The following is a 27,275-nucleotide window of genomic DNA, read 5'->3' on the forward strand; positions in this document are numbered from 1 at the left end:
GTAATCTTCCTGTTACTCTCTAGTCACCTGAGGAATCTGAATCCAATAACTGAGAAGCCTTCATGCAGGGTAGGTGTTTCCTCACATCCTTTCAGAGGCAATTGAATAATTGTGAATCTGATTTTTAAGAGTTTGCTTACTTTAATTGAGAGGGAACCAGTGTATCCTGTCAACTAATGCCTTCCCTTATTTTGCCATTCCTTGCCTTTCCTGCCTTTTCCTGCCCTTCTGTGCTCTGCCTTATCAAGTGATTTGTTCACTGCATCAGTGCATTTAAGACATCAGAATGGACAGCATTGCTTTTACTTCAAGACTAAAAAGAAAGGAACTTTTTTAGGTTAACCCCATTTTTTGTATTCCCATTTTGAGATAAGAGGTCACAGTAAATAATTTTGGCCCAAGTAAAGCGATTTCACCTTAAATATTGCATTGTGCTATAATTAGCAATACTATCTCTTTAGTATATAGCATGTTAAATTAGATATGTGTTTTGTTATTAAGAATCACAGAATTTTGTATTAGCTAAACCTTTACAAAATGATACAGTAACATGACAGGTTCTGGTTTTTTGTTCTGAAGGCAAAGTATGCGTGGTGTACAGAAACATCTTTTGTAATGGGATAAAATGCATTAATTCTCTTGTCCTCATACCACTCATTCACTCAATCATAGCAATTATTTAAATGTTTCAGATGAATATCTTCCTTTTTAATATGTAGTGATTTGTGTGTTAAGAGGGCACTGGAGTAATAAAGTGTGTGTATTTCCTGGTGGTTATGAATCACTGTGTGTCTGAAATTAGCGACTAACGGCATACGTAAAATAAATAAGATATTAGTAGCACTTAAGCTGAATATTATAGATATACCACAAAACACAAAATTCAATAGTGAATTGGGTATTTTACGTATGCACATATTATTGTCTAATAATGTAATGGCATTTGCAAAATAAGTTTGCAAATGACACTTGCAGACTTAAAGAGTGTCACATATTTTGTTGAAAATAGGCCAACATACATGCTGACAAACCAATCGAAGCAAAGGACTAGTGAGAACCCAGGCAGTTTGACTACTGTCTAACACCACTCAAACTTGAAATCTCAAGGACAGTTCCCTGAGAATGTATATTTAAAATATTTTAACTGAAAACATCGATGAAGTTATTTAAAAAACAAACAAAAAAAACCCCTACAATTTGTTTGAATCTTACTGTGGCCCCAGTGCTGGTCAATGTCATGGCTCCCAACTCGTGGTGCCCTTCAGGACACTAATTCCTTGATGCTGTGCTACATGCCAAGGTTAATGTGCATCGAGAGCTACCCCAAGCTGACCAACCAGTAAGACATGCTGAGGTGTGGAATCTCTTCTAATTCCTGATCCCTTTGGAGGGAGCACATATGTCCTAGCTCTTTATTTCACAGCCTGCTTGCACATTCTCTGAAAAGGAGGCATCTACACCTAAAGGGTTTTTTTTTTGCCTCTTTTTTTCTCTTTTTCTTTATTAAATAGAAAGCTGAGAAGGCTTCCTTTGGGCTAGTAGCTTGAAGATCAGAGCTCTCACCTGGGACCTAGAGACACGTGATGCTAGTACTGCCTTGCTTGAAGGCTCATCCCAGCAGAGTAGTCTGACCGCAAAGCAACTGCTTAGAATTTAAAGAAACAAAACTTCTCATCCCTTCCTGCTGAACCTTGTATGGGATATTTAAAGACTTTTCAGCCTGAAAAAAGGCAGCATGAAAAGCAGCAGGACTCATCAGAGCAGTCATTCATAGGGGAGAGGGAAGAAGAGGACTCCAGGCACCAGCAGCCCCCTCTGGGCAGGAGCACCAACCACACCCAGTGGAAGCAGCTGATCCAATCTTTCCCCGGTGTCCTAATGAACCAGCATGCTCCAAATGCACAGGACAGATTGACCCCTTCAGGCAATGTAGACTAATGTCTATCAGGCTTCAACTTGAGATAGGTGTACTGCTGGTCAGTGCTGTCAGTATCAGATGTTTTCAAAACCTTCAGGTTCAGGAGTTTTTAATCACTAATAGTCACCTATACAGTTTCTTTTTTTTTTTTCTTTTTCTTTTTTTTTTTGTTTTTAACCATTAAGCCTCAGGGTCTCTGGTTCCTGAGGTCTGTTTCAGTTATTAAATGTTTTTATGGAGATGGGCCTCAGTGATAAAAGAGTTCTTTTGATTCAGGCCCCAGATTAGTTTTGCATCTCATGAGTATTCCTCAAATACACAGGCAACTAAGAGGCAAACATCTTGGACAACCTAGAAGAACCTACAGGAATTTGGATGATTTGACTTTATTTACAAAGTTGTCTCATTTATAGGCCCAACTTTTCATTACTGAATTTCTAAGCTTCATTCAGCTTAAATGCTACCCATGTCTTATTTATTTTACATATGCATATATCCACATGTTACTGTCTAATGAACGCTAAAAAAGATCTGTTTATAGAAGCTGTGCTCAAGGCAGCTTTTTCTCACTCCCAGCCATCAGGAAAGCAAATATAATTCGGTTCATGCCTATGAGAAAAGAGCAGCTTGAAGTCAGTGCTGTGCAGAAGAAGCTGTGCTTACCATCAGCAGCCCTTTGTAAGCGTAGACAATCCCAAGCCAAATGGTCATGTGGGTGTTTTCGCAGTGCTCCAGGATTGGTCGGATGGAGATATCTCTGCCCGCAGGGTCCGGCTGCAAAAAGAAAAGGGGAAATGTTTGGACTCAGATTTCCTTTGCTTCACACCTCAGTGGTACTTAGCTCTACTTTCAGTAGATCGAGGATGTGTAGGATACAGAGTGGACAACTTAAGGGTAACTGGTGATGAGTGCAGATCCATGAACCTGCAGTGAAATACAGTGAAAGCAAGGACCTGTGGAAACAGCTGCTTGATAGCTACTCCCTGGTGAGGTCACATCTACTGCAAACGTGAGAGAAAATATCTGAAGTCACTCTGTGTTTAATAGTGTTAGTCATACTTATCAGCTTTAGGACATCTACTTTTTCTATATGGCAAAGAGCTTAAAAGCACAGGCATGAAAAAGAAAATATTTAAATTTCTTTTTCCTTTCACCTGCAGTTCTTATGTCACTGGCAAATGGCTGATAAACAATGTATGAAACATTGCTGTGTTTCAGGTGGTTTTTCATTGCTAACCCTAAGCTAAATCAAAGACCATTTACTGTGGAAACTATACCAGTAGCTTAGGAGAGATCATAAATCAAAAAAAAAAAAAAAAAGTCTTTTAGAGACAGTGATTGCCTGTGCAAAATGAAATATTGCTGGAAGCTTTGCAGCTTTCCATTTATTTTGAAAAGGAGATTGTATAATATTGCAGAATCAAGAAGACTTGGAGACTATCAGAACTGTTTGTATGAAGGAGGAGCAATAATAAAGACTCAGACAAATCTACAAGAACCACCCCTTGACCTACTCAATTATTTTTTTTAATGGACAGGAGAAAGAACAGTTGACACCCAGAGAAAAAGGTTACTAGCTACTATGCTGCATACAATCACAACAGATATTAGAACTTCTAGAACAAATATCAAACTGCTAGACTGCTTGTTAATGATGTACATTGTAAAAGAACACAAGAATCTGGTACGTGATTCTAAGAGAATTTGTTTTAGGTACACACTGCAGAACACTCCTGTTGGCTATTCTGAGATGCATTTACCTACAGTCCACTGTGCTTACAGAAAATCCTGAAATACTGAAAGCTATTTTTTCCTTTCTAATTTGAAAGACTGGATTTGAACTTCAGCCAAATTAAGATCAACCCAGACACAGAGCTTTCTGTACCTGGTTGTCCCAGTAGCCTTTCCAATTTTCCTTTTTTATGAATAACACATGTAAAATGTCTCATGCAGAAGAATAATGATTATTATATAAGGAAAAAGAATGTTTTCACCAACTGAAAAGTAGAATTGTACATGGAAGGACTTTGGGGAGATCTGATTAATTTGCTAAAGCTTATTTTTGCTCCTCCTGATGATGTATGACTTCTGCTACATATTTCAGTGGTCACAGCAATAATCTTCAGTTCACTTTCTTTCACTGGTGTTTTGTATGTGAGGCATTTCCCCTTATCTCATACACTGTAAAAAAAAAAGAGAAAACCCAAAAAACCTTGTGCTATGATGCACTGGACAGTCAAACTATCCACAATTTTATTTGAACAGCCTTCGCTAGGCACGCATGAACATTTCAAACCTCTTCCTACCCTGAAATTCTGTAGAAATCCTAAATGAAAAAATAAAGCTCTTGGAAAAAAAGGTGTCCTAAAATAAAATAAGATAAAAACCGAGGCAGCAATATTAACTCTCCCAAAGAGCTTATGACTCCATCCTAATGGTTGTTGATGGCAGGCAAACAACCATTAGCTGAAGAACTGAAATGACTGCAAACATTAAGTGTCATCACAACATTTAAGATGCTACAAATGTGTGTCTGGGGATCAGTTGAACTACCTCATTCTCCCTGATCAATGACAAAAGCCCAGTGCTAAAATTCAGGTGCACTGAAAGCACCTTTTTCATGTCAAAGTTACAACCGAATATGTTTAACATCATTTTTTTCTATTATGTAATAAACTTCACAGGACAAATCATTCACACTGAGCTCTGAATGTGTTACTGATGTGTCACCAGGACTATACTAGAGAGAAATTTTTCTGAAATTCTAAATTACATCTAAGCCTCCCAAAATCTCTATTTCTCATGGTCTAGAATTACAGAAGTACCATAAAATTTAAGGTTTTGATCATCAGAGTGCTTTCCTTTTTTTTTTTTTTTTTTCCTTCATACTGGTGAGGCAGCACAGGACTGTCTCTTTGCTTCTCCAGTTCCACATCCCTCCTCTCAGGTATTTCTTCCACTTCAGTTTTCCACCTTTTTGAAGCAAGAAAGTGTATAAATAATGAGGACTTTAACCTGGTGTGATGGATGATGTCATGTGGTTTCTTTTCCTTGTTCCTGGATTGTAAACTCTAATCACACCTGGACTGAAGAATTCCTCCAGGTTAAAGTAACTCTTAGTAATTGGAATAATTACCTGTTTTGAGGAATATTACTGAAATGAGAACTCCTATTTGGTTTGTGGCAGATTATGTGTTTATTTAATTTTATATAATTTATATATTCTCTAATGAAAATTTACTTCAAAACCGGAATGTGTATGTCCATTCATTACTCAAAACCTCTCTTTTAAGATCCAGGAACAAAAATGATGAAGCAGAAAACATAATTTCTTTTCAAATACTATTACAGAGTAAGCATGGTTTCCTTAGTAGGAAGATTGTGAAATTTCATGAGGCATGATAGTTCAAAATTGATGTTAATTAAGTAGAAGAGTGTGTTCAGATTTTCTTTGGGAGATAGGAAAATCTTACTATGAAGTGCTCTAGGTAGAGCAGGGAAAGAGAGAATACTGATTGCAGCAAAAGTGTACATGTACATTTCGAGACCTTCAGGGGGGCAATATTTTAAACAAAAATTTGCTGAGGTCCTGTGCACATGGGGTTAAATGCTGGCAGGTAGCAGGAATTTTAAAAGTGACTGGATTTTGCTGATTACTTATCACTACTGCAAAATGACATTCCTGTTTTACTGCTTTTAATTTGCCATTCTGTTTCTTCACTGATTTTGCATGAATTAACTAATCATAGAAAAAGCTGGGTTAAAAAAACATACGATATTTTCTGATGTCAAAAGAATTTTTGAAAACTCTACAATTACAGCTGAATGGGGCACTTGACTGACCTCTCTAATCATCCACCATTTGTGCACTTTGTTATTGCTTTAGAGAGGATGACAACATAAATGCTACCAGTGATTATATATGTACTGGAAATTTGCCCTTTCCTTTTATAGAAAACAATCTCAATGCCCTTCAGATGTCATTCTCAAAAGCCTGAAGACCTCCTATCTTGTGATTAGGCTGAAGCTTTCCTACCTCTTCTGAAACCTAATAAGGTTTCTGATATTGACATCGACATCAATTTCTGGAGTACTTTCAGCAGTTGAACATAAATAGTTTAATCTGTTCACTTCATACAAGAGTTGTGTATCATTATCACTAAAATGCTTGTTTTACATGAGATCTGCTAGGTCTAGAAAGCAACCCAAACCAGTAAACAGATTACCCACAGAATGCTGATATCCCCTGTAGTGTGTGTTTAAATTATTATGTCAGTTCTGTAGTTCTGTTGGTTTTTCATTTATTTTGCTCTTCAGTCTTCTGGGAGGGCTGGAAAATCCTTGTCATAAAAGGTGAGTGATGGCCTAGGTGGGAACTGGCAGAGTGAGAAGTAAAGCTTAAAACTTTAAGCTGATAGGAACCATCAGGGAAATCTGATTTTTATTTAGTTATCTATTTTTAATCTATAAGTACAATTTCTTAGTGGTTATTATACTAGCCAAAATCCCTCTGGAAGAGGCAGATAGTCGCATGATGACTAATGTACCTTTGACTTTTTTAGTGTCTTTATTGCTATTCCTTTTCTGTAGCTTCACAAAGGTTTTAAAAGGAGGAAGGGTCTATGTTCCCTGAGGCATTTTATCCAGCAAATGTCTGTGAAGAACAGAGTGGGCTAGCACACAGTATCCAAAAGTCCTTGATGTTCCTAAGGTAGTTTTTCTACATGGTCTCATCATGTCCTTTGGCCAGCAGAGCAGAGGACTGTATTTGCAGAGCTGTGGTGCTGCTGTGTGACAGAGCTCACAGGGGGTCACTCTCAGCAAGCTCACTGAGGACATGGCAGCAGATCCCTAGTGTGACTCTGTGCCATTTCTAAAGCTGCACTTTCACCAGTGAGAAAGTCACATTAGGCTTCAGTCTTTTCCAGAGATGGGTAGGGAACATAAGGTAAATTGTTGCAGCTTCTGTTTACTACGTTTAAAAGAAACTGTGCGTTTCCCACAGGATAGGAAAATGCAGGATCATACTCTTCTGTCACACTGTTGGAATGGCCTTAATACACCATCCCACTCTGTTTTATCTTCCCTTTAAATGGCTTCAATTGAACTGGCATAATGACTGTACACTATAGCTAGTTTGCAGTGTGAATTAGATATCTCTGGCATCTTTCATTTGGTGTATTTAGCAGTCATACGGAGCTCATATGTGATTCCTTGTCTTAAAACTCAGGCTTTGCTAAATTAGAAGATCGTTCCTACTTAAATTCACTTTTTTTTTTTTTCTCCCAAGGATAATTATAGTTGGTTAATACTCTAAATTCTGTAAAGGTGTTTCATAAAAGGATTCAAACAGTTTGATCACACAGTGTGAAATTGAGAGCCAGGCTCTTAATTACTGATGAAAAGAGAAGGAGCAGACACTGTCAACTTTTTGATTACTTAATAATTTCTAGGTATTTTTAGAGCAAAACAGCTGATATGAACAGTGATATGAAAAAGAGATTTTCCAGGAAATGCATCCCTTATGTTTAATGTATTTTTTACGTTGTGCAGTCATACTTTCCTTAATGCAAAATAGGAATGGCATCACTAAGCCAGGGTAGCTCATTCGGAATGTCTTCCAATTAAAAATTTGGTCAGCAACCTAGAATAACAGGCAACCTTGTTTGTCTTTGTTTATACCTGAGCTTAGGTTCGGGTACATTACGGATCCCATTTTATGTCACAGAGTATCTCAGGAAAGTACAAAACTATTACTGAATTCTTGCAGTCCAGTGGCCAATTTTGAGAATTCAAATATTTCTGTAACATTCCAGTTATTGAAAGATGAGGTATGAAGTGTTTCCGGACACAAACTTGCTTATATAGATCTGAATACACACCCCTTGCTAACTAAAGGGTATCTTTAGGTTATACAGGGGGATTAAAGGGCATTTTCTGCTTCATTCATTTTCTTGTTATACTGAAATTCAGTTCACCACCCCACCTGAGTCAATGGACTGGACTTTAGGCATTGTATGGCTTCACAAATACTTCAACAATTAAACTATTCCCACAATTCAATACATCGTTATATATGTTTATACTGTAACTCCAAAAAAAATCTTCATTTCAAGTGGTATTTTAATATGAGACAGTAATTCAGTAATGATTAGCTAGCAATCATGACACAACGAAATGACACTTGCTGGAATACCAACATGAATATCCCCTTTTATTATTCAGTCACTTTTCTCAGTTTGGCTTGCTAAAGAATAAAAAAGATGTACCATGTAAGACAAGGAAAAACTACTGACACACTTGGGGACTTCAAGGATGTTGATGTTGCTATTTTACATCCCTCAGCTTGTTACATATACAGAATCCAGGCCTAAATTTCCAAGTGAATGGAAGCAAAGAATGACAGGAAAACTCCCCTCGTCCTCCAAATATATTAGAGATAACAACTGTAATTCTTATTATCAAAAAAAAAAAAAAAAAGGTTTGATAACACAGACACCGTGATATCACCCTGCAATATATTTAAAAGAAATCTCCTTTTTAAGTCCCCATCTGCCTCTTGCACAAATAATTCCATAAATCAGTCAGCATACATACTGTAAATTAGTCTGAATTAAAGATGATAAAATGCCAGAAGAGTTATTTATAAACTCTCGTATCATGAATTTGTCCATATATTTATTTGTAGAGAAAATCTCCCATCAGCATTATTTATAACATCACTTTACTTAATGAGTTTTATTTTCCTGTGGTGGTGGTTCATTTTTGTTTAAATGAAACTGTTTTCTGAGAGCCAAAAGGTTCCCAGAGATTTCTTGCTATTTTTATTAATATCATCTCCTAATAAAAGCAGTTTCATTTATTTGCATTAACGTAAAATGCAAAATTTTAGACTGACTCAAGAAAACTGCTGCGATCCCTTCAAACAATCACAGACTAGCAAATGAAAAGGAAAAGGCAAAATTCTTTTGAATGATGGAGAGTTTCAAACAACTGAGTCTTCCCATACTGCACTCAGCTATTGCTTCAGTAGAAATTTTACATCATATTATTTCCTCAGAGAATGTTGCCCCAGTTGCATATCTAGTGACTGGATAATGAAATGTTTCTGTGTATGTGCATGGAGACAGAGGGACAAGTGTTACAAAGACTCAATAAAGCACTCCCAGCAGAAGCTGTGGTTTTCTTTGAAGGGAGGGCAAGGGGCCAACACACATAAGAAAAGTAGGTCAGAGGAGTGAGGAACTCTGTTACTACCCAGACCCTCTTGCACTGTACAGATTCTTCCAGAAATGTACAGTTCTTGGTATCAGCTTCACAAGAGGAATATTTTCTCCCTTCTTTCCTGTGAAGCTGCTCAGAGTTGTGGTTCACAACCCAGACTTGGAGTTCGTTCTAGTTTTTTTCCTTTCCTAGCTAGATTTCCTGCTATGCTGAAGGCCATGCCAGGCACTCCTTTTGGTGGCTGGAGAAATTCAATGCCTCCTTGCTTATGGTAATGGAAACAGACAGCATTCTTGGGAAGGACGGCAAAGGCAGGAAGGTGAACAGTGGAGTGAAACCACAGAGGACAGCCAGGGACAAACTGTTTGGGTGGCCCCAGCTGGAACCAAGGTAGAGGCTGTTTTTGTAATTAATTTCCTAGTGGGTAGGCTTTGAGTTGTAAGCAAGGATATGACTTACTGCCCGTTATGTGGCACTTAAAGAAACTAGATTGAACACTTTCCCTGTAAATAAGCCAGACTTGCACCCAACAAGTAATAGAATCTATCATCAGTTGCTTCTTCCTATAAGAAAAATCAGGTCCTCAATTCTGCTCAGCTATTTGGGTCAAGGAGGACAACAATCTCACCTTTAAAACTGTTAATATTTTCTGTTTAGTGCTATAAGTCCCTTGATTTATGGATTCTGAAAATATTTATCACTATGCTTATTTGCATTGCAGTGACAACAATAACAACAAATGGAGACTGACTTAATCTAAAAAGTGAAAAATCAATTCCCTAAGAGGATTTAAAAACATATATATCATGTGGGAGAAGAGAGAAGTATAAAGTAGAGTGTATGACATTTTCAGAGGCAAATATCAGCAGAGACCACTGCCACCCTATGCAGGCACTGAAAAATGAATAGTTTCTGGGCTGTGGAAAAAAAAAAAGTTATTTCTCAACATTAGGGATAACTTTAATTTCCTCACTTGCTTGTTTTATATTCTCCAAAAGGATAAGATGATGGCACATCAACCTACTGGACCATTTTGCTGCTATTTTTATGCCTGCACTAAGGCATAATTGAGGAAGTGCTGAAGTAAGGGGAGGCCTTTCCTTTGTTTTCAAACATTTTGAACAAAATCTCTAATTTTTAAATCCTAAGAGTAGCTTAATATTTCATAATTTCATCATGATGCTTGAAGCAGAAACACCTAATTCTCTTCCATAAATCCTTCTAAAATTTGGTAATTCAATTTCCCTAACACAAAAGCTGCTTTCTCTTAGTTGATTGAAGAGAATTTTTCTTGTTTAGAGTCAAACATAAGGTGCATCTCAATGTATAGAAGTACATGAAAACATTTGTCTTTAATAAAAATTTTGAAGATTTTTATTTTTTGTCCCACCTTGCAACACTAGTAATCTCTCAGATATAAATATTTTCACATACAATTTTCATGCAAAAAAAATGAGTCAATAAATAAATCAATAAAGGTCAGGTCAACAGAAATATTTTGATTACTTCAAAAGATCTGATTTCATTTTGACCTTTTAAAATTGATAACTTTCTTTAATATAACCTAATTCCAATTTGATAAGAAAAGTCATGTGGAATTCAAAAGAGATATTCTTCAGTTAACAAAGGTCAGCAAGAATATTTTAGCACTTTCATACTAAAATAATTCTGCATGGGGAAACTGATGGAGACTACCTTTTTTATTTCAAGTATATGAATCTTATGGCTACTCAATGTCTTCTGAGAAAAATATCTCAATACTTAACTTAAGGAATATCATCAGCAATTAGCTTGTAAATCCACGGTCTTGATTAATTACTTCCATAGTTTCAGGCTTGCCAGTATAACTGATCCTATATTAGAGCAGTGACACCAATGAATGAACCACACATTTTTGCAACTTTTACAGACATAGTTATGCCAGCAAGCTTACAGGTAAAGGCAGGTGATTAAAGGTGTACAAAGTATGCCTTTATCTTTTGTAGAGTCCTGTTTCAGCAGTGAAAAATATAGGCCTAAACAAACTAAAATTACACTTGGAATCTTAAATCAATGTCCGTCCTGCTTTAAAGAAAGACTCTGAAATGAGGCTTGATATTTCATAGTTATATTGACATTACAGTTAAATTAGATGTCTTGCTAGCTGTCTCATCTTCAGTAAAACACAGAATATGGATTTTCATTGCATTAACTCCAGTTTGAAATAAAACATCTCTTTTAGAAAGAAACCATCCTGTGACAATAAGCCTATATAGCTCTTGCTGAGCCAATTGAATTGACTGCAGAAAAATAGTCCTAATTTTGGTTCTGATGTCTAAAATGAATTATCAGGTTCCTTTAGTTCCTACTATGTTTTGTCTACCGAATTGAAAGGCTGCATAACAAAATTTTTTTGCTGTGTTGGTATTTACAGACTTTGACCCAGTAAACTCCTAATGTAATCCTTGATAAGCTACGACATGAGCTTGTGTTTCACTGTTGACATGTTTTATCTTCCTTTAACATGCCTCATTGGTTTTCACTGGACCATTGGACCAGCACATTTCCTGAAATCTGAAGAGTGGAATGGCATATGCTCAGCTGGTCAGAGCTGCCCTACAGACATATCCAGGATTAATACCACTGTAGCACCCAAGGTCAAGTCAGACCAAAGCACACACATGTAACCAAAGATGCCACAAAATCTCTTCATTTTTCTTTTCTCTATTCTAAATGAATACAGAAATGTGAAGATAGTTTAAAAGCTATAGAAAAGTAAAAAGATAATATTGAAATCTTATTCACCAATTATTTCTCTTGATTTCATAGGAATAGTTGACATGAGTGAGAACCCATAATACTTGCACTAAGTTCTCTTGAAAGCTACATGCCCACAAAACACAATAAAGAATAGCAGTTACAGGGATTTTTGATTTTTCCATTACATCTTTCTTCTATAAATAGCTATTTTGGTGTTGCCACTTCTATTGACGTTATTCAGAGCAAAGCAGGTAGTCATGGGAATTTTTTCTTTCTCGCAGTTCAGTAAAACTTTTATGCAACATTTTTCTTAAATAATTTATTTTCTTTCAGCATCTGTCAGACCAGATTTCATTTAACACAAGTCTACTACACACTTTAAATGTTGCAGATCCTTTGCTCTGGTATACAACAGAAGAATGTTCAGTTGAAAAAGCAAGCCAACGTGAAACGAAACCTAGCAACCATAAAATCCATTTTATTTTTCCATAGATTTTTTTTTTTTTTACATTGTTAAACTCTAAATCATATAGGGGATTTTTTGGTTTGTTTTTGAAGCATATATATTATATAAATGTATAGATATATATGTAGTACAAGTGGATAACTCTGAACCTACCCCACCTTGCAATTCCCACATAGTCTTCATAATATTAGTACATTTGCTTTTACGTTTTTAAGGGGATGCTTTTGTGAATTCTTGCATTAGGAAATCTGTACAAGACAAAATGTTTATTTTTTCAAGCCAGAGAGCTATAGGAAGCATTGATCTGATATGTTTTCATTTCTTTTCTATAGCTAAATACACAGTGTATATCCATCCATAGCTTTACATTTTTTCTCTTGTCATGTGAACTTGAAGTTATCCTGGTAGATCTTACCTCCAAACATCTTCCCAGTACAGGTGTATCATACTGTGTTAAGTGTGAGCATGTTTCAGGAAACTGGATTGTTCCAGTATTGGAAGTAAAGGCTGTAATTTTTACTGGACTTGAAGAATTCATTGAGGTGACTATTTCCATGGTAAAGTGCTTCCTTTAAATCTACCCATAATTTTTTAATACGATGTAGTTGGCAATTTTATCATTCTTCCTGTTATTTTTTTAGGGATGTCTATTCCATATTTTCATTTTGACAGGTGAGCATGTGTAATTCTTCTAGAGCACCTCCAGAGCTGACATGAAAGCCATCAAAACTCTTTCTCAGCATAGCCCCTGACAGCTTATACTTACACCCAAATTTTAATTTCTGATCAAGGAATTGAAGAGAAACAGTAAGGGGTTGATGCCTTTGTTCTTGATACCACTTTTCAGAGCTCACTGAGAGACCAGCAGAGGATGAGATAAGCACAGGGAGACAGGCATTATCAGCACAAGGGCAGGAAAAGCATCACATTTCTAAACAGTGATGACTGGTGTCAGCCTGGTTTGTCTGACTTGGCATTCACCCCTTTTGCAGTATTCACCTACAGCCACTAACCAGCCTGTCACACATTTCAGAACAAACCCTTCTGTCTGAGCTATCTGAGCAATTATTATTCTGTCACCATCTCCTTTTTAAGGTTGCAGCATGACAGGACTTTAGGAGAGGCGGGAGGTGTGACCTTCTGCCAATTTGCACTGGGATGGGTGTGGCACTGCTGGAGAGCTCCTTGGAGCAGCAAAACTTCGGGGTAAGCAGCAGTGGTGTGGCCCCAGGAAATCTCAGTTTTGCTGATGTGCTTTGAGGAGCTAAGGAAACTGCAGAACATTCTGCTACAGAGTTTTCAGTTGATTGTCCCCAAAGTAAATCCACACTGAGGATCTCTGGAGCACCTATGGTAAGAGCCAAGTGATCCAACCCAGTAAGGTGAGATGTCTTAGTCCTCTGCTGGAGTAAGCTTTCCTACCAATGAGAAACTGAAGCTTGAGGTGGTATTCACAACTCATCTGAGGCTTGAAAAAGTGTTAGCAGTGACATCCTATACAGCTGAGTAGACTTTTGGTAAATTACTCAGAAAATTAAGTAAGAATCTCACAAATACATCAAGCATAGAAACAAACCTTGGGAGAAATCCTGGGATCTAATGGAGTGAGGGAAATACAGAAAACTCAAGAAGACTGAAACATCAGAGCATTTTGGCTCAAGAAGACTGTTGGGAAGAAAGGAAGTGGTGGTGAACATTTTTGACTGCCAAATTAAGAAGAAAGGGGAAAGAGAGCTGAAGTGCAGAAAGTGGAGAGGTTCACATGATCCCCTTAAATAGCATTTCCTTCTATCACCACAAAGTGGGGTATGAACTGACTCAGCATCAACCCCGTACATGATCCCCAGTTAACACATATATATATAAACCCACATATATAAACCAAAAATAGCAAAGAATTCTTTCTAAAAACTGATCAATATTAATGAAAAAGTATTTCTTAATGAACTTTTGTATAAGTGTTTTTTTCTTTTTGAAATGGGTTTGTGTAAGTAAACGTTTTTGTTTTTTTTTTTTTTTTCCCCATGGCAACAAGGCCTGATGTTCCCACAATCACCTGGATATTACTTCATGAATACATCAGTCATTCAATACAAAAAATTAAACAATAGCAATTATTGGTTAGAAATGGAAAACTACTTTCACAGGAGGTGATTGAAGGCTATGAAATCTACCTCTATACGAATCAAAAGCTACAGTACAATTATTGTTGAAACAGGCACTCCTATAGAAGCAAAATACAAATGCAGTCTTTTCAGCCTGACTTAACAAATTCTTACTTTGAAAAATACCCATCCAGTATTACCCTCCAGGGATGAATGGACAGGGAAACACATATGACAGTTTTTCATACACTTGTATATCCACCAATGAGCAGTGCTAGGATGTGTTCAATGGGACAAACAACTGTAAAAATATGAGTAGACCATGATTTAGATAAACTGTTAAAATACAGGGATTTATATATATATATATCAGATAGTGAATATGTAGCATGGTTTATTTGCATACAATTGAGGAATTAGAAAAGTTACTGTTTATGAAAAATTTTGAAAGCAACATCAAAGGTGTACTCATACTATTGTTTTCAGGGAAAAACCAAAACAAATGCTTACCTTTAATTTCAAAATATTATAGTTTTTGTCAGAACTTTTAGTAAAAGTTGAAAGTTACATGAACCCATTCTGTACACAGACTTTATGACAGCCTTCCTCAATTAAACAGAACTGTTTTCTACAAATAATTATTTTCTTTAGTAATTTAGACAAATTGTGGTACAATTGATTAAGCAAAAAGTACCTGAATAAATGAATGCAGTGTTTAAAAAGGAGAGAGTCCCCATTACACAATTTTTATGTTAAATAGTACCTTAGCACTGTATGAGCAAAGTCTTACAATATGGCCCTAGGCATTTAAGTTTTCATGGAGGCATATTAACTTCTTACTGTTCTTTAAATACCCCTTTTCCCCTAAAGACATAAAGTCTGTGGTATCTCGATTCCTATATCTGGTAATTATGACTAAATAAAAGGTTTTAGTTTTCAATGTAGTATTTTTAAATACACTGCTTTCAAGAATTGTATCAAATATAATAGTCACAATATGCAATTTGGGTTGACTCACAGGATCATGAATCTAAACATTGAGATGTGCATTGCTCATGTGTGAATCAAATCAAACCCTGAGGGCCAACATCTCTTGTGACAAGCAATAAGAAGCTTCCTCCAACACTGTCTGATCTATATTAGCTGTGCAAATATGTTCTTTTTAATAAATAGTATGCAGATGTTATAGTTCAATTTCTATTTTCAACATATTTCACAAGTATGAGTTCTTGTTCTCTCTTTAATAGGCTCTAAAATTGCCAAAATAGTCTCCAATGAATCCAGTAACGTTTAACTCCATGGTTAAAATTGTTTGCCTATGCCACGGGTTACAAAGACACAGCATATTGCTTACAGATTGAAACCAAATCCACCAGGTACCATTTGTTGCTTCTGAGGTTTTTTTCAGAATATTTTACTTAGTGGACAATATAAATAAATACCTGAAATTCCCTGATAGAACACCTGCCTATATGGACATAAGAATATCTTTAATGGCATCTCCTAGCCTCCTAGGTTTATCTGCACATGTGAATGGCTATCTTCTACACTTAGCTTTCCAGCATTATCTAAATGTAAGAAACAAAAAGAGAAATGATAAATACACAGATGAAGGACATGACTGAATAAACTTTTTTTTTTTACCATCATCATGCCATTTTTTAATGAATGATGAACACTCACATCTGTACAAAATAGTGTTTTAAATGGGTGTGAAAGACAGGCAGGTGCAGGCTGTCTTAGCAGAGGAATTTATTATGTGTGCATGGACAATGGCAAACAAACAAGATCTGATGTTATTAAACCTATCCATTAAAGTGGCTGCCCAGTAGGGTTAATGTATCTTTGCTAAAGGGTGCAAAAGGATGTATTTTCCTAGCTCTGCAGAGGAGTGCAATTCAGAGTATATTATTGTTTTGGATCCAGCAGCCATATCTATAAATTGATTGCTGTAGTTGTTCATTCCTGTCAGGCAGCTGCTGGGGTGGGAATAGCACCTACTCTAGTTATAGCATGCCATCCCTAAAGTGAATGGGAATCTTACTTTTCATTTTAGAGCAGTCAAGATTATGCCTGTGATTTTTTACATTTTTCAAACCTAACAGGATTCTTACAACTGCAACTATGAGTCACCACCTGCAGCACTGCCTGGGCTGGGCACACCTGTTCAAAACAAAGCCCTGTAGGCTTGTTACCCACCCGTGGATAGAGCACATCAGGCACACTTTTGGAACACTTTAGATGTAGTTCCACTGAAAAAGTGAAACTAAATCCAAACTGCACATTCCCAAATCAAAATGCTGATGCAGGCAGACAGACAGACAGACAGACAGACAGAGAGTTCCTTGACGAGGGAAGCCTTTTCATAAGTCAAGACTTAGATTAAACTGAATAACTTGATTATTAAAGGTGCGTGTGCGTTTAGATGTGTATAGTTTCATATGACATATCTCTGATACAGATAGCTTTTTTTTTTCTTTTTAAAGAGGAAATTGACTTTTAAGAAGCTGCAATTTTAAGATTCAGAGGTTTTTTAAATTTACATCAGAATGCTGAACTATAATTTAACAAGAAGATCAAAACAGAAAACTGAACCACCTCACAGAAGCTGTCTTTCAAGCATGAAGAGAGATTCAGAATATTTCTGCAAATTGCAGTCTTCAGGCTGATTAGACATTCACTATGTCAGCATCACCACAGACAGAAACCTGGAGGGTTTTTTTTAGCTATACCCTCTCTCCAGATCTGTGTTTTTTAACTTGTGTCAAACAGTGATAGCAAACTATCAAGTATGATAAGGCTGTTGGTGAGGGTGGCTCCCATGTACTGTAGTACAGAACACCAGTCACTCTTGGTAGTGCCTTATAGGCATTGCACCCAACCGGTCCCTTGGAGTCTTACGGCATGTACAGGTTCTCCTGTGCATGTGCAGCAAGTTCAGGACTTCCTGAATGTGATCAGGAGAGAATACACAGTGCCCTGTTTACTGCTTAGTACACAGAGTTCACAGAGCCAACAGTCTGAGCACTTAGCAAAAAACTAGGTGTTTCTTTTCTCCAAGCATTTCTTCTTATGGCCAAAAGAGCGTCTTGTTAGTTAACCGGCAATTTTTGGAGTATAATGCAAAGTGTATACTTTCAAATCCTTTGTCTGTGTCAAATTCACAATGCATGGAGAATGGGAGTAAACGGCTGGAATTTACCCAGTGTGTTTTTCTGTCTTTTTAACTACATCTGCTAAAGAATATCTGTAGCTTAGTGGACAGTCTGTTGCAAGGACAATAAGATATCAGGATATTCACATAATTCCAAATTCAGGAAACCATGGAATAGCTGAGGTCAGAAGGCACATCTGGAAGTCATCTTGTCCTTTCTGCTTCACACAGGACCAGATGGGGTCAACCACATGGTGTGATCGACTGTGGCGGTACCCAGCACCTTCCTTGAAAGCACAGGATTTTCAGCTTGTTTGCCCAAAGCTGGCCAAGCTGTAGTGCTGCATGAGAAGACAGGGCACTGGTGGCACTGAAATACCTCAGGCCCACATTTCTGGCTTGTCATGAAGTTTGCACAGGAATACTTTGGTATTCAAGTGTGGATTTTGGTCTGCACTCAAAACGAAGTATAGATATGCCAGTGGAATATTCCAAACAAAGATCCACAGAAAAAAAAATCCCATGTTTTACCTTCTGCTTAGTCTTCATGTATATGTCTTTCCCCCTAACATATGTCCCCAATTCCCAAAGTGATGGGTATATTGAAAATTTATGCATGCTTTACATTTAATTTAAGCATTTCCATAGCAACTCCTACATTTCAGGATGTTTTATGACAAGATACAGAATATATTCTTTTCAGAAAAATTTCCCAGGCTATATTTAGCCACATTCATAAATGACTTTCTACAATTTCATTTTCAATGAAAATTACCCTATCATCTACCAGAAGCAAAAGTTTTAACAAACAGATTAACTTTCATCTCGCTCTGTGTTTAAACAATTAGTCCTGCATCAAATGGAGCTAATGAAGCCTGATTGCTCAGAATCAGTGTTTTTCATTCATAGATGCAGGTGTTTTATAAAGTCCAGCTTCAAAGGAATAGATTAAGGGTGCCTCTCTTCCTCTTTCTTTTTCTCTTTATCCCCCTGGGTCTTTCATACTGGTGCTTTCCTGTCAGGACACTCTAAAGGATGAACATGCTTTCCAGAGGCCTGATATTCAACCAATGTTCATAGTGACATAATAATAGATAAATCAAATATATATATTGCTGTCTGTTGAAGTCTGAGTTGATGTATGATGCACATAGCAGTAGTGAACTGATGACCCATACTTCTATATGGGTGACCTTAAACTGCTTTTAAAAACATCTGGGATTCAAGTAGGAATAAAAAACCAACACAGATAGAAGAGGAAATACATATACAAATAAAGGAAAACAGAAGAGGTATGGGAAAGAAGATCTTACTTGCAAATTTTCACTTGTTTTTTATCTGCATTTTGCCTTTCTGAAAGGCAACTGCAGGCTATTCCTCCTGCCCCTTTGCTGTCACAATAGCAAACTTTCATCACATCTGATTCCTGTTCCAGGACCAAAACTGGTACAGAACACACCTCTTACACTGGTATGCCTCCCTGAGCAGTCAGCATAAAGCAAAAAATCTAATGGAAAGGAGGTGAATGAAGCATTCAAATTCACCATCAGGTTATGCACACATTACATGCATTTTGTGCAAGCAGGAATGCCTTAGCCAAGTGGTGAACAATCACGTTTCCCATGCTGTCAGGCAGTAACCTGATGCTTTACTTGCCGGGTGTGTCACACAAACCTGAGTTGCTCTGTAAGGAGCAACAATTAACTGAAAAGTAAGTGGTGACACACTTGATTTTGTAACTTGCACATTTCTTCCAGTTCCATCACTTTCATGCTAGGAAGCAAGAGAGGGAGTTAAGAGAGAGATATTCTCAGGATCCTGGCAGGCTCCAGGACAAAACCATCAAATAAATCAATTAATTTAACCCTAATGCAATTATCTGCTTTTGATGAAGGGTGATTTTAGCTTGCTGGATTCACTTATAAGATCAAACAATTATCCTAATAAGTTTGTACTGTTCTAAAGATGATAGCATTCTCAGTCGCCCTAGTACAACTCCAATGGCTTGAGTGGAGCTGCTAGACATAAATTTATTACACAAATGAGAGCTGCTTTCAGTCAGGCAGTGATGATTTGATCTCCAATTAAAAAATTAATCTTCAAAAATAAAGCCTAGCATTACAATTAAACTGCTGTTAGATGTAGAGTGAATGTGCACCTGTAGCACTGAAATGATACTCAGTTTGTGGGTGGAAATTTCAGTAACAGATTCAAAATTGAAGCCATTTCCTCTGGTTTCCCCACCCAATCTGCTGTAAGTCACAATGTCCTTAGGAAGACAGACTATGTTTAAGAACCTAGGATATTAAGTCTTTCAACCTAAAGACATGCTGTTTATTTTTTTCTAAAAACAGGGTAATGAGGAGGAACAATGACACGCAGGGATTTGTAAAAACAGAGAACTTCAGTAAAGACATGTGGTGGTCTCAGCTCCCAATCATGCAAACAGAAAGATCAAGGTACTTCTCCGAGGTTGTAATTCTTTAGGGGAATGATCTCTCGCCTTTTGACCCTTCTGGAATTTCCTCCCTACATGTCCATACCTAATTGGCTGAATGCCAGGACCCTCCCAAAATAGAAGACTATTTAAGACCCCTGTATTTCTTTGTTCTCTCTCTTTCGGCCCCTGGACTCCTCCGAGGAATAAACGACTTGGAATAATCTGGGGGTAAGAGCCTCTTTTGGAATCTTTTGTCCTGTCCCTTTGGAGATATTCCTCCAAAGCCTCTCCAGAGCTAGCCGCGGGGCTGCGAGGGGAATATTTCACTCCAAGAAATGTGATCAAAGACAGTAAAAAAAAATTGTAAGTGGGAATCCTGTATTTCCACAGGTTACTAGAGTAAAGAGACTACTACTAGTCTGATATCTGTTTTGATTCCTCTCATACAGACAAGAATGCAAAGAGAATATCAGATGTAGGACTGCTCAGCCTGTGAACCCTGGCAGAGTTGGAAGGGCCCAGCAGCTCAACAGCAAAGTTTAGGCAGTTCTACCCTCAACACTGCACGTGGGCACCTGAAAAGTTAGGAACTGAGATTTCAGAAGCCTGAAAGGAGAAGTGGCAGTTAGACTGAGGTTGGGTGAATTTGCACCTAGATGCCTATGAGACATCTATGCAATTAAGAATTTAAATAATTTTGGAGTCCTGACCCTGCATTCCCACATACCTCCTGCAGTGCTTTAGCTATTGCTGGCTTTCTCTGAACAATGCACGACCATGCAACAAATACCATCTACATGCAACCACTGTCTGTCATCTCCAGCTCCTTTTCTTCTGATTCCCTTGCAACCACCGATTTTCTGTTCCAAGGAGTTCCCCTGCTTAGTTCTGAACATTTTCCATGTAGTTAATTAGTTTAATTCCATGCATCCCTGGAACTTGTGGACACTTTCCTTATTTACGATTTCCTCCCTTTCTGGTGGCAGAGATAAAAATGAAACAGCCAGGTTTTGAGGAGGATGAGAAAACCTGGGAAGCACCAGAGAGGCTGCCACATCACCCATACAACCCAGGGTAGCTCAGCCCATGGGAGGCTGAGCGACAGGCAATCTTCTACCTTCGGTGAGTGGGAAAGAGAAATAGATGTCTGAGAGAAGGTTGGAACAGTAAAGCTACAGAGACATGGTAATAATTGCCTGCTGTATTCAGAGCTCCCCAAGCCAAACAGAAGCCATTATGTTTAACTTCAAAACTACATGTGAATTCACCCCATCTGAAAGACATACTTGTCAGGTTAAAATTATGTCCTCTAAATCATAAAAAGTATTGAACATATAATACTGAAGGAAAGACATGGCAGCTGAAGTTAATAAACTGTTGGTAATGTATTGTTTCAGCTATCCACACATAAAGTGGTCAAAAGTCACATTGGGACAAAGTTTAGAGAAGTAATTTCTTTACAAATTAAATGACTGCCTCAAGCAAGACCTAGTTTTGAGTACTGAGAGGAAGGAATGAATCTCAACAAAAAATTACTTCAGCTAAGATGAATTTGGACATTATTATTCTGAAAATATAAAGCCTACACAGATTAACAGAAAAACAGTCAAACTTTGTAATTGATTTAATAATTTCAGTTCATTTTTATTGCATCTCAGTTCTGTGTATTAAGCCAAGAAGCAGCAGTTTTTCAAAACAATAGCTAGAGTCGAACTTTAAACAGTAATTATAACCAGTTTCCTTGAAGGAGAATAGATGAGGAAACAAAGAAATTCCCATCTTTATCTATCATTAAAATTCCAACTCATCCCAAACAGAGCCATTAGAAGAAGAAAGAAAACACAAGAAAAAATAGGCAATTCTTCCAAGTGTTAGATGGAGGACATTTCATGAGACCATTCTCACTAAGGTCAAAGGCAACAAAACAGAACAAATAATAAGCAGAGAACTATAAGAGAGATGCTCAAGGATTCATTTACAAAGAGTACAGGAACGCTGAGTTGCAGGGATATGTGTCCATCATTTTGAAATCACCAGTAGGTGTGGCAGGCCATCTCTGTAGGAAACACGTCCCCGTGACATTTCAGTTTCCTCAGCAAATATTTCTAGTAGGCACCTCCATTTCAGCAGTGAGGTACATGCATGGCACCTCAGGACATCTCTTCATGTGTACCTTGTCTTATGATGAGCCTTACCACAAAATGCTTCCCAACAGACCCACATGTGGGGCTTGATTTTCTAATTCTGCTTTCCCAGCACCTACCCCTGTGTGAAACACAGACTGTGGGAAGGGCAGGGAGTGGGAGGCATCCTTTTATTCTTCCCTCCCCCATCCTTGTTGTCTATAGGGATGGAATACAGATGAACTCCAAACTTGCTTCCATGACATCAAATTTGAATTAGCATCTTCCATTTTTGCACACTAACTGTGTGCTGAAGCACAGTGGAGTTTCAAACTGGGAGGAGAAGCATGAGAGAAACTGCCACCTCCTTGTGTCCATTGATCTACAGCTGCCAACTGGAGGGGAGGAAATGTTGAAATGAGGCAGTGCAAAACCTAAATTGGGGTCAGGAATTCTATTAATTAGTGCAAGCACTTGAAAATGGACCTTGTTCTCTGTGTGGCTGAGCAGCAGTGAAAGAAATGGGTCTAAAGATTAGGAAGGAGGTTGAGAAAATTTGAGATGGGGTACTGGAATACAGAAATCACTGGCCTTTGAGTGTCTCTAATCCTTTTCCATTTTTGGCCTAACACTTTATTCCATGTTGTGCAGAAATCCATCCAGCCAGCAGTTTCACTGGCTTTAAGGAACAAAACAAGTTCAAAATGTGGTAGAAGTCAAGGTAAATTAAACATTTCTTGAAAAATAGCTGTACAACTCAACCAAGAAGGTAGAAAAACAAGGAGGCATAAGGGTCACCAACACCCTGAACTGCCATCAACAGACCTCTTCATACATTTAAAATGAAATTTTCTCCAGTGCTTCCTTGCACACAGGAAATGTCTAATTTCTTCTGAATGGGAGTAATGCTGTCATACATTCACCATCCACTTTGAGAAAATATGGTGACAGGGAGATGTACATGGACTATCTACAGTGACTATTGGAAATCATCCATTTAATCAACAGTGCCTTTAATTTGTTTCCTGAGGATGAAGACAGCTTCTACAGCTAATCCTGACCTTAAGACCTAAATATTCTAATCCTCCTCATACATGGACAACACTTAATTAGAGTGAGCTGCATTTGGTAGGATATAAAACTGCTCAATTATCTGTGTCACCATTCAGTTTACTGGCAAGAAAAGAGAGAAGAAAACCCATGTATTTTTCATAGGAATTTTGTAAGAATGACAGGTATTATCACAAAGAAATGTTACTATTTATCTTGTTATGAAGTAATTAAAAATTGTATTTTTAACCCTCCTATAGAGTGAAGAAGTGATACCCTACAATAGGGTATTTTGTTGAAATTTTCCCACTCCAATCCCCATAGCAAATATGTCCAATGTATCTTGAAGAAAATAATGATTTTCCCATTTTAGTGGTGGGTAACCGTGAAAGACTAAATGGATTATTCAAAGTTCTGCAGGGAATTATGACTACACTCAAGTGGACTTAATTGGAATCCTGAGTAAGTTATCAGACCATTATGCCAATCTCCTGCTCTGGTTATCAATAGCTTCCATTGCATTTTGCACAGAGCATTGTAAGATCTCATGTGCTCCTTGCTGCAAAACACTTTTCCATGGCATAAATAACAATAATTGAGTTGTTACCAAGGACAAACTTGGTAGGAAATGAAGCTTCATCCTTACACTTTGATATCTAAAGTGCTTCTGAGAAGTGAGGTGGGAAAAGGAATGACCTACCCCACCTACCAACATACAAATAGTACAAACTTCTGCTGTGGTAGCAGAATTGCTTATTTTACAAAAAAAAAAAAATTACTGCTAGTAAAGAAAAAATTATATAATTTAAATATAAATTATATATTAAATGGGTTTTAAATAGAACATTAAAGAAAAAAGTCAGGTAATCATTGTTGCTGTTGCTATATAGAAGTACAACTTATATTTCACAGACAGGTACGAATTTACACTTTAAACCATAAAATTTTTCTTTTTTTTTCATTTTTTTTAGGGTAACTAATGTATCTGCACTGCACCACAGCAAAGACAAAGGAACTGTCACTGTAGTTAAGACCAATAGCACAGTTAGCTGGAACCTTACTTCCACAGGTGCTTTGCAAAATGTCCAAACCTACTAGCTAACCATATTTTCAGGAAAAAAAAAAAATCTTTCTTCCAAGCTATTGGAATTTTCTATGAAGGAGTGGTAAAACCTTTATTACTTGTATAAAGGATGCAGTTTTTTCTTCTTCAGTTCTTGCACAAGTTACTTCAACAAGTTATTTATGCATAGTCTGCAAAGTATACCCTCTTATCTATTAAAAATGTGTTGATAAAATTCAGACTTTGGCTGACAGTTTGCTAATGTCACATTAGAAGAGTAAATACATTGTATGGCCTTTTTCACCATTAATAATTTTTTTATACTACTATTTTATTAGCTCCTATGTATTTTCTGAGGTTTTAAAAAGCATCTGAACTAAACTCCTTTATGATTTTTGTTGTCCTCCTACTATTTGAAATTTCTCTTTCATCTCTCTGATCTTGCCTCCGTACATATTCCACTTTCATCACTGTGTGCCACTGACATCTACCACTCTTATCAGATATAAAATTTTTCTTCAAATTGGAAACTCTAACATTATGCTTCTCTTCAATGCCTTTTCCTCAATCCTTTTGTCTCACAAAAATTTAAATATAACTGAAGTTGGGGCCAGCTGTAAGTTTTGCTATGTAAACATTCATGGCCACTTTTAAATTCATTAAGTAACTATGACCTTCATACTGATTTTGAGGCATTTCATTCTTAGATGAAATTTATATTTTTAATATATTTGTATTTATATTTATATTTGTATTTATACTTATTTCTAACCAGTAGATCTATGAAGGCAATCTCTTCTGATCATTTATGTGCTTTTTCAACTAAAATAGCAGAAAAAAACCACCATCCTCTGTCTTTCACTATTAAAATGAGGTAACAATACCGTAACAAGTTTTTTTTAATAAAGCAATGTTGCCTGGATCAGTGGTTTATGTAGCACATATAAGCTGTATTATTGTGATATACTTTTGATTTAGTATCTTGTGATAAGAAAGATAGAACCTGTAAGAAAACCTTTGGAAAATGTCCCAACTGCTTAAACCTTCATGTTTTCAAATTTTGCTGCTCTTCATACTTTTACTCTGGTATTTCTGACAATAGAGTATTTCAGCATATTCTTTAAAGCTTTAAAGAACGTTAGAGTTTCAAAGAAAATATAAAGGACAGGAATGTTTTGATGGTTTTGCGATGTCTGAAAGGAATGATAATCTTGTGTTTTTTCCAAACACCTAAAAGTTATTTGAAGGCGGGCTATTTCAGCTTCTGCAGTGCTTCAAAAGTGAAACTCCAAAGGTTTCCTCATTGACTACTATGCATTTTATTTATTAGGATTATACTTCATACTTGAAAGTGGGAGGTTTGTCCTACAAAAGTGCTTGAAAGTTTCTACTTTCTTTTTTTTATGACTATTAGAGCATGTTGAATATATTTAGTTTCTGTTTTCCTCAACTGGATGTAGTGACTCACACTTTGTGGTTGCTCTTTTCATTTTAGAAGAAATTAGTCCTGAAAAGACACATAGACCCAGGTTGTCAGCCAATTATTTCTTATGTGCCTGAAAAAAAAAGTCATCCTTGCAGAAATATATCATTTGATCATTTGCTGGAGTCTATGGTAGTGTTAGATTTCTTTGAATATTTCGGTTGGGATTTTAATTTTTTTTTTTTTACTCATATGTGCTAAATTAATGAATTAAATCCAGGACTATATTAATCCCTGGCAAAAGGATAGGTTTACTACTTTAAAGGAAGTCTCTGTTTATTAAAAAAAACCCCAACATCAAGAACAAGAGACAACCTTGAAAGAGCACTGAAATGAATTTCCCTATACTGTGCAGTTATAACGTACAGAAAAAAGAAGTTATGTTTAGAGCTTTTTTGCAGTCACCACAAATAATCTGTATTTTAAATATGCAACTCAACAGTACATGAAATCTGCAAGCACATCTCATGTAGGATTTTATCCTGCTGGCTGGGGAAGAAGAGAAAACTATGACAGCCACAGCAAATTATTTTGAAGAGCCCTTTCAGACTAAGCAGAAACAATTCCACTTAACATGAATCTTACATCTAAATAAAATTCAAATAATTACATAAAAGGCTACAGAGCCTTAGAGATTTAGATTTTTTAAGCTAAACTCTTTAAAAAGAATGGCAGAAGTGGAAGCAACCCCTTCTAGTGCATAACCACTGTTACACGAGGGTGATACACTTCATGAGTTCCTCCTGTCAGAATTTCTTATTTTAATTTTTCCTTCCCAATGGCAATGTTGCTGTAGACATTTCCATGCCTATGACAAGGAGAGAAAATAATATTCTCCTGTGGCTTTAGGGATCATTATGTGTAATCACAGCAAAGCTCCTTCATCAGAACACATGCAGTTTAGCATGACATCGTTGGAGGTCTCTTGAGATGGCTAAACCTTAGAGGTTTCCTCCTGCAACTCCTGCTGTGTCAGTATTGTGTTTGTTTCTGACATACTAATAGACAATTTTCCTTTCAAGCAGCGTATTATAGGTTCACAGGAAAATTCAAGACACCTCAGGGACCTGTCTGTAATTTAAGCCTCTGTTCAAAGCAGGGTCAGCTGTGGAGTCAGAACCAGTTACTCATCCAGTTCAGTCTCACAATGGAGAGAGACTGCACAGCCTCTCTCGGCAACCTGGTTTAATACAGGATTATACCCCCTGCAAAAAAAGATTCTTATCATGTCTAGGCCAAGCCTATCTTTTCTGCTTGTGCTCATTGTTTCTTATCCTGCCTCATGCACTTCTGAGAGGAAGCTCATCTCACCTTCTCAGCAATGCCCTCATAGGTGCTGGAAGGCTGATGTTAAACCAACCTGAAGCTTTTTCTTCTCAAGGCTGAGCAAGACCTTCTCCTTTAACCTCTCCCCTCAGGTGAAGTGCTGCAGCCCCGATCATGTTGGTGTGGCCCTATTCTGAACTTGTTTCACTAATGAGTTCACAGATATTTAAGATGTGTTAGTGCT

At 37.1% G+C, this 27,275-nt stretch overlaps 1 protein-coding gene across 1 annotated transcript in view; it reads right to left on the reverse strand.

Moving 5' to 3' along the window:
• GABBR2 (gamma-aminobutyric acid type B receptor subunit 2) overlaps positions 1-27,275 on the reverse strand; it is a 458,172-nt gene that overhangs the window by 36,406 nt on the left and 394,491 nt on the right. The window contains exon 14 of the mRNA XM_066184941.1: positions 2,582-2,692. Within this exon, the coding sequence (XP_066041038.1) occupies positions 2,582-2,692 (111 nt within the window). The remainder of the gene's footprint in view (positions 1-2,581; positions 2,693-27,275) is intronic.

This window comes from Chamaea fasciata, unplaced genomic scaffold (assembly GCF_029207755.1).
Source record: "Chamaea fasciata isolate MVZ Bird 193981 ecotype frontalis unplaced genomic scaffold, bChaFas1.0.hap1 SCAF_1, whole genome shotgun sequence".
Lineage (NCBI taxonomy): Eukaryota > Metazoa > Chordata > Aves > Passeriformes > Sylviidae > Chamaea > Chamaea fasciata.